This window comes from Phyllobates terribilis, unplaced genomic scaffold (genome assembly GCF_046119375.1).
Source record: "Phyllobates terribilis strain yellow unplaced genomic scaffold, ASM4611937v1 Scaffold_8__6_contigs__length_399053987, whole genome shotgun sequence".
NCBI lineage: Eukaryota > Metazoa > Chordata > Amphibia > Anura > Dendrobatidae > Phyllobates > Phyllobates terribilis.
Genome location: NW_027362768.1, coordinates 7,491,200 through 7,499,917, shown reverse-complemented (window position 1 = coordinate 7,499,917; position 8,718 = coordinate 7,491,200). Strand labels below are relative to the sequence as shown.

The 8,718-nt window shown below is 40.7% G+C and overlaps 1 protein-coding gene across 4 annotated transcripts in view; it reads right to left on the bottom strand.

The window, feature by feature from the left end:
- Positions 1 to 1,452: 1,452 nt before the first annotated feature.
- The window catches only part of VAV3 (vav guanine nucleotide exchange factor 3), a 256,738-nt gene continuing 249,472 nt past the window's right edge, over positions 1,453 to 8,718 (bottom strand). For all 4 annotated transcript variants that reach the window (XM_073642837.1, XM_073642839.1, XM_073642838.1 and 1 more), the window contains 2 exons: positions 5,485 to 5,636; positions 1,453 to 4,708 (listed from right to left, as the gene is read on the bottom strand). In XM_073642837.1, coding sequence (XP_073498938.1) covers positions 4,667 to 4,708; positions 5,485 to 5,636 — 194 coding nt within the window. In that variant the 3' untranslated portion in view covers positions 1,453 to 4,666. The remainder of the gene's footprint in view (positions 4,709 to 5,484; positions 5,637 to 8,718) is intronic.

Genomic DNA, 8,718 nt, shown 5'->3' with positions numbered 1-8,718 from the left:
AATGCGGCAAAAGGGAGCCGCCGCTGCGGAGCAGTCCTCTGAGGCAGATGGTAGGGCAGTTTGTGATGGAACGGCTCCCCACAGGTGGAGCGGGCCTCAGGGCAGCGTGGGGTAATGGATGGTGGTACAGGGGAGAGACAGCCAGGGCGGTTCATTAAGAAATGATGGACACTCACACGGGGGTTCGCTTCGGTACCTTTACTGGTGTAGATGCATGTTTGGTCCAGGGTACTCGGTAGGCAGGGTGCACTTCTGGACTCTCCCCAGTGAGCGGGTATAGGGCCTCCTGATCCGTTGCTTCCACTTGCTAAGCTTCTGACCTGCCTGGAGCTAGGCCTGGCTTTATTACTGTCTCTCTCTCTTGCACCTGCTGACCTGGTGGTAGGGCCTTCTCCTGGAGATCACTCTCCCTGGACGCTGGGGCCTCCGTGACTCCTAGCCCTGGTACAATAGTCAGCGTTGGTCGACCTGGGACTTGTAGTCCTCCAGGTATCTGGTGGTCCCTGCTGGGTATAAAGGGTCCCCGTAGGCGCGGACCCGGTGTCCGGTGTATATTTCGGGGTGAGCCTGGTACGCTCCTCTGCCCCCTCAACTCCTCTCTCCTTTCCTCCTCGGTCGGCCACACTCAGGGCCCTCACTACGGCAGCAGCAGACGAGCTGCATCTTCGCTGGTCTAAGTGCCAGCACACTCTCTCACAACTAACTTCTGACTCTTCACTGAGCTAACCGAGCTGCCTGGCTCCGCCCTCCCTATATATATCAGGGCTCCCTCTGGTGGTCTGAGGTGGTAGGGTGGAGGTGTGTGAATGTGTGAGGGCCTCTTGTGGAGAAGTCCATCCATGCACCCTACTGGGTTCTGTGGCATCTGTGCGCAACAGGGCGCCACAAATACATTCCATGAAAAATACATATTTTTTCTGATGACATGATAAATAACATATAATATTTCATTCTGACTCTTGTCAGAGTCAAGACAACAGTCTCTTGACAAGAGTCAGAAAGAAAGAAATGTTATCATGTTATCTGAAAAAATATGTATTTTTCATGGAATGTATTTAATTTCATTTAATTTATTACCATTTTATTTGTCAAGAGTGTGACCCTACAGTCTAGCACTGTCAGCAGGGCGACGAGAGCTGACAGGTCCTTTACTCTGGGAGATTTGCCTGGCATATAAACGGACAGTACACAACAAAATTCAACCTTAAAATAGTAGCTGAAAGTTTTGGGACCACTTTAAATCTAAATCGAGTCATTTCCACTTCCCTTGTTGTATCTGCCCCTGGAGGTAATATATATTTCCCGGCTTGTCCTTGGATGACTGCGTGCCTCTTTGCCACACTTGCAAACCCTTAAGACATTTTTAGATTGCAATGATGCTGTGTGTGCATTTACATGATACAAGTGCTTTTATCTTTACGCAGAATTAATAACTGCACACGTTTTGTCTGTATTTTTGGTTTATTCAGTAACTTATTGTCAAGTAAAAAAAACAAACAATAAAATTCAGAAGCTTGTTTAAAGTGAAGATACATAATGAAAAAGGTGGCATCTAAACATTTCCTTAGGTGGTAGAAAAGATAAGAGAAATTAATACTGTTAATTCTACATCTTGCAATAAATAATAATCTGAATCTCAGAATCATAGTACAAAATATAGAACAAAATTTCTGTGCATTCACATTACAGGTAGAAAGAAATAATACAGAAAAATTGGGAAATTCATAAATAATAGAGCATGCCGCAATACATGTTACCATCTATTTCCAGCTGCTCCTTTCTTCAATGTTTTCCGTAGATATCCCATTAAGCTACATTTACTAGTAGAGAATGACATAAAGCATGGCAGGCCCACTATATACACACAATATATAAATATATGCCCTATCGGATGTACAAGTGCAGGATTTGTTAGATGTAGCAGAGCTGAATGGTGTCATTTGGTGATTCATTTCTCCCAAGTTTAGCTGCAGGTGTAGCATTTCCTAACATTACTATATTCAATGATGCAAGAAGATATCATGTAACTTGACGCCTACCTTAATATTTTCAATGGCTTGTACTGTGTTAAAGGGAATTTTTTATCGGGATTTTACCCCTAAAACTGTTTACAAGAGCATGTAGGTCTTGAAAAGACAAGTCCAGCAATACCTTTATCTAGCCAGTCCGTTCTTCCATTACAGAGAAATCGTCATTTGACTCATTATGCAAATGAGGCTAAAGTGCTTTTGATGTGTGGAAGCACTTCCCAAGCGTGTGCTCTCCGGCTTTCCCCTGCCCAGCGCTGTCTTGTGTTGCTTAATTGATAGCTTCTTTGCTAGAAGAGAAGATAGAGGACAAAATTTCTCCATCTTTTCCATTTTCTGAGTCAGCAGAAATAGGACTGCACTTGGATATCATCTGAGTGCAGTCCGATGATTGCCATGCACACATAGACTTGAATGGGCGAGTCTCGCACGATTTATGCGTCAAATCGCAGCATGCTGCAATTTGTTTCTCATGCCATATTGATTTGAGAAAAAAACAGTTGATCAGGACTGCCCCATTACATATCATTGGTCCAAGTGCTGTGCTATAAAAAATCTGATTAATACGGTGGTGTGAGGCCTAAATGTCCAGTTATAGCTGTCTGCATCCAGATATCCTTTAGTGACATGGTATAGGTAATGCATTATGTGTTAGCTGAAAAATGCTACTTCTGTAAATGCATAGTCTCAAAGGGGATATCCTTAGGATACTATCAATGTTGGACTTTGGGGGTTCGACTCTTGGCAGCTGTCTTAATGGGTCATTTTTATTTATTATTATTATTCATTTATTGATTCCATGGTGCTGTACATAGGAGGGGCGGTCATAGCACACTTATATTTATGGCAGTGCCTGCTATTAGTTTACTACAGCTTTGCTCTATTCAAGTGAATGGGACTGAGCTGCAGCACCTAGCATGGCTGCTACTAAAAGTATGAGGCAGAACCCGGTCACCAATAAAGGGGACGTGGACAGCGGTCGCCCCTACAAACAGCTGGTTGCAAAATCCAAAGAGCATATTGACTAATGACACATTCAGCTCTGCGACATGTGTGTGTGTATGTATATCAGTACCTACAATATATGTAAAGCAGTCACCGTACATGTTTATTTTTCATGTTTCATTTACATCCATTGGAAATATTAAATATTTTTCTCTCAATAAAAATGTAAAAAAAAAAAAAAAGGAGATTTGTGTCATGTTTATCAATAAAAGATCAAAAATTAGTGCAACTTTTACTCAGAAATACGCAGCGTACCTGTCTTTTCAGGTGATTCTAAGGAATAAGTTGTCATGTGAGTGCAGACTTGGAATAATGCTCTTTCTGGTCGTTATATGGCTTTTTATTATGCATTTTTCAACAGCTGGTTCCAGGTTGTGTCTCTAATTTACAGATGTCTCTGAGCTAAGGGGGCAGACTAGCAGGTATGATGTCTCCCATGCACAGCACACACAGATATGAGGGTGATGGATTCCCGCTCTCTTGTCTCTATGTACAACTTGTTCAGAAGCAATAGATGCATGGAGGACATTATACAGTATTACTAAGCACTGATGAGGTGAGATATAACACTTACTAGAGAGCAGCAGCACAATTTCTCTGCTTCCCTTACTCTGCTCCTCCTCGCCCAGCTAGGACAGATTTTAGCTCTATTTCTGAGTGAAAGATGAGTTCAGAAAGGAAACAAAAGCATATTTCTCTTGTAAAATCTATGCTTGTGTTATTGATCTATGCAGTGTATTGGAATGTTTGCCTGGCAGTTTGACAAATCTATATCCATGCTGGACTCCTCTTTTTTCATACCAACTCTTTGGTGCTATCAGTAATCTGCCCCACAAAATTGGCGAACATCAGAAAGAATTTCAGAGTGTTCTGCGACTTTACAAAGCCAAGCCCGCTCTCCTGGACACTTTAGACGTGCAGACATCTATTCTTTTGGGCGCATTTCGCTAATACATTTTTCGAAAATGATTTGTGCCAAAATTTTGATGCCTCCAATGGCAGAATTTGTGATCAACAACAGTAATACATCTGCCCCAATGTTCCTGCAATACAGACGTACCCCCACCTGCGAGCCTGGGGCTGACCAGCTTATTTCACATAAACTTTGCCAGCTTGAAGAATTTTGGAAAAACATGACATACAGAGGTTTAATGTGTGGAGGTGACGCTACGCCTCGGTGAAGAATTTTAGGGGTGAACAGGGGACATTTAGACATTTGTATCTATAATAGACTTTTTACATTGACCTTAATTTATCTTACTTAACCCATTTAATGCTGTAAAAATATAAAACATGAAAAATTCCAGTGGGGTAGTTACATTTTATAGGCACTGTGTGTGAGCTCCTTCAGTTTGGCATAGTAAGATATGGCTTAGTTGTTGTGAATACGATTTTTCAGCCCTTCTCACACAATAGCATGTTCAGGTCAATTTCAATCTGTGCACCATCAGGCCTGCAATGCCATGGTACATCCCAAAATCATACGAGTCCCCCCTTCAGAGCATGCTCATTAGATACATGAACAGTATTGAGACAGTGGAGAACTCAGCGATTGCTCCATGCCACGGAGGTGGTTAAGCCGATGTTTGCAAACTTCAGAAATATTTCCAGTGTTGCACTGAAGATCGTTAACATCATTCATCTTCTTCTACATATGTGGATGGAAACCAACCAACCTGTGGGTGCAAAGCAAAAAACAAAAAAAAAAGTAAGACCACTTCACTATTTACAGCACCAACTCACAGAGGATTGCAGATCATTGCCAATTTCTTCAGGGATTAAATGGCACTGCTAAGTGTTAAGAAACAATGGGGTTCTTTCAGCTCAATAATGGGAACGATTGTGAACGCACATGCTCTATCCTCACAACATGAAAACAGCTTCACAGAAGAAGAGCACAGGCACTCTACTGCCACTTATTAGGACTCGTGTACACGACCGCATTTTCAATCAAAGTGCTATTCGTTAAAAAAAACGGATCGCACTGGGACCAATGTTATTCAAAGGGGCAGTTTGGAAGAACGATTTTTTTTGCACGGACTGAATCTGCATGTGAAAAAAAAAAATCACAAAATGCACGATTTTCCTCCGAAAATCAGATGAGACTCACTCATTTGGCTCGCTCATACTAGCGTAAAGAATCGGATTGCACTATGACCAAAGTTATTCAATGAGGCAATGCAGATTGCTTTTTTATCTCAGCTGTATTAGGCATGAAAAAAAAATCGCAGCATGCTGTGATTTCACTCCGAAAGTGGAAAGTGAAAAAAATCGCATGGCATACGGAATATCAGTATGGCATCTGATTTCAATTTTACAGATACATTACAATTCTGTAACATAGGAAACTGTAAATGGTCTTGTTAATGATTAATAACTGCTGAGTTAAGCAGTGGCTTTTGTTATATCAATTTATTTTATTACATCCCCTCTTCCACTATAATGCATGTACCTTTCCATTAGTTTCTCCTCTCCACCAGCCATTGGTCCCTGACTTGGTATAGATCTTTACCACATCGCCTTTAAATAAGGACAGCTCCCTCATGTCTCTCGCACAGAAATCATACCGTGCAATGGCGATACCTAGAACTTTGGGACTAAGGACTGAAAGAATAATAAAAGACAAAAGTCATAACAGGTAAAATAAAGTAACCTCACATAAAATGAATGGTATGGTGGAGTAAAAATGGTTAGAAAGCATTGCATTAATCTGTGACGTGATGGACAGTGGGAGAAATGGCCATTACTACGTATGTAGATTCTCTATATGAAGCTTCAGTAAAACCATCATACTCGACTAGACTAGTCCCAACACTAAAACTATTAACAGCTGATCGTCAGATTATTATACTGAGAAATGTTGTGATATATCAAGCAATGCGTTTGCGTGGATATTATGATGGTTAGTCAGAGATCTGGGATCTGGGAAGGACTTTATTCTAAGAGTAATAATAAACTGTAATTCCACCTAATCCTATGACATTTGCTCTTTCTATTTGCTTTACATGCAGTTCACTATGAAGTCGTGCTACTTGTTCGCGTTTCTTTGACAATAGGCATGAGCTAAGGCAGCCATACCTACAGCATAAGCTGCCACCACCTTGGAAGAGAGCAACATGCCCAAGATATACTGCTTTCTCCTTGCAGAAAAGGGCCATGTAGAATTTGGTTTACCTATGCATGTATAATGTACAACCCACAGAAAGTAATTCTGACAAATAGGGTTAGATATAATGTGCCTACACTTATTACTCCATACACTAGGTTATGCCGAGTGCAAGGATTTACACAAATCATTTGCATTTCCCTTGGCATACACTGCCCTTTAAATATAATTATTTCACCTTAGCCAGTAATAATGTAATGAAGTTATAATATTTAAAGGGATTATCAAAATTTGAGGAAATATTTTTATTCTGAGCGGCATGAATTTTTGGAAAAAAAAAATCTTATTTGTAATTGGGTTTCAAAAGAATGTGGCACCGTTTTCTTTTTATAGGCTCTGTGTTGCACTCTCTATTGCTGGCTGCAGAATGAATTAACTGGGAATCTGTCAGTGAGCTTATTCTACTTGGAGAATTTCTAACTCTTCTATCTGTCCTTTTTTCAGCTCCTCTCAGTTGATTCCTCTTCTCTCAGCTCTCAGATGACCAGAGACCACATCAAAGTGGAATGTGTAAAATTTTTAATGAAATTGCAAAAATGATTTACATGCATTTAAGTAAAGGAAAAAAATGTGTCATTCCGAGTGTCCAAATCTCTGACTGCCACGACTGCTGCCAGGCAGACGTACAGAATATAGTCACATACAATGTATAGCATGCTAAGGGATGGGATTTTCAGAGTTGCCAATGTTTATTGATGATTTGATCAGTGATCTTTTCAACGCTTCATCGCTCGCTAGCTCTTAACACAACCTGACAGATCCCCACATCTGGAGATCACTGAACAGACATACACCGGTGCATCTCACTAAATAGAATATCATCAAAAGGTTAATTTATTTCAGTTCTTCAAAACAAAAAGTGAAACTCATATATTATATAGAGTCATTACAAACAGAGTGATCTATTTCATGTGTTTATTTCTGTTAATGTTGATGATTATGGCTTACAGCCAATGAAAACACAAAAGTCATTATCTCAGTAAATTAGAATAATTAACAAAAAACACCTGCAAAGGCTTCCTAAGCATTTAAAAAGGTCCCTTAGTCTGTTTCAGTAGGCTCCACAATCATGGGGAAGACTGCTGACTAGACAGATGTCCAGAAGGCAGTCATTGACACATTCCACAAGGTCCCAGAGTCCCAATTTTCATTTAGAAATCAAGGTCCCAGAGTCTGGAGGAAGAGTGGAGAGGCCACAATCCAAGCTGCTTGAGGTCTAGTGTGTAGTTTCCACAATCAGTGATGGTTTGGGGAGCCATGTCATCTGCTGGTGTAGGTCCACTGTGTTTTATCAAGACCAAAGTCAGCGCAGCCGTCTACCAGGAAATGTTAGAGCACTTCATGCTTCCCTCTGCCGACAAGCTTTTTGGAGATGGAAATTTCATTCTCCAGCAGGACTTGGCCCCTGTCCACACTGCCAAAAGTACCAATACCTGGTTTACACACAACAGTATCACAGTGCTTGATTGGCCAGAAAACTCGCCTGACCTTAACCCCATAGAGAATCTATGGGGTATTGTCAAGAGGAAGATGAGAGACACCAGACCCAACAATGCAGACAAGCTGAAGGCTGCTATCAAAGCAACCTGGGCTTCCATAACACCTCAGCAGTGCCACAGGCTGATCGCCTCCATGCCACGCCACATTGATGCAGTAATTGATGCAAAAGGAGCCCCGACCAAGTATTGAGTGCATTTACTGAACATACATTTCAGTAGGCCAACATTTCGGATTTTAAAAACATTTTTCAAGCTGTTGTTATAAAGTATTCTAATTTACTGAGATAATGACTTTTGTGTTTTCATTGACTGTAAGCCATAATCATCAACATTAACAGAAATAAACACTTGAAATAGATCACTCTGTAATGACTCTATATAATATATGAGTTTCACTTTTTGTATTGAAGAACTGAAATAAATTAACTTTTTGATGATATTCTAATTTAGTGAGATGCACCTGTAAGTCTTGAATAGTAATTTAGTATCTAGTGTCGCTAGAGAATCTCCATCAGTAGAAGATGAGTATTAGATGATACTCATTGTAGATGAGGAGTATAAATAATTGAATAAGGTAACGGTGGGATTCGCCAATGTTTCCCTTGCATTCTGTAACGTTTATCAGTCCCATTTATTGACTAGAGGATGGCAATTACTAACAGGAATTTGAAGTTTCCTGGCTGTAAGTAATGACTTATTTCAGTGCCGATATAACATACAATTATAGTTATACCAAAAAAAGGACCCATTCATATGCTTTAGTAACTGATATAATGCAGAATGGAGTCAACTTTGAAAGATAGAAAGTGAGTGGTTTGGATTGTAATTAAAATGGTTGGCAACTACTTTTTTATCTGATTGGTGGCGGAGCGATAACAGGCACCACCACTGATCAGCTGTTACCAGCGCATGTGGTGTCCGGCAGTTCTCAGATGCTGCAGGAACACAGCAGCTCCGTCAAAACTATAGTTCCCGCGGCCGGGTACTACAGATCCAGCCCCTGTTCACTTGGGGGAGAGGG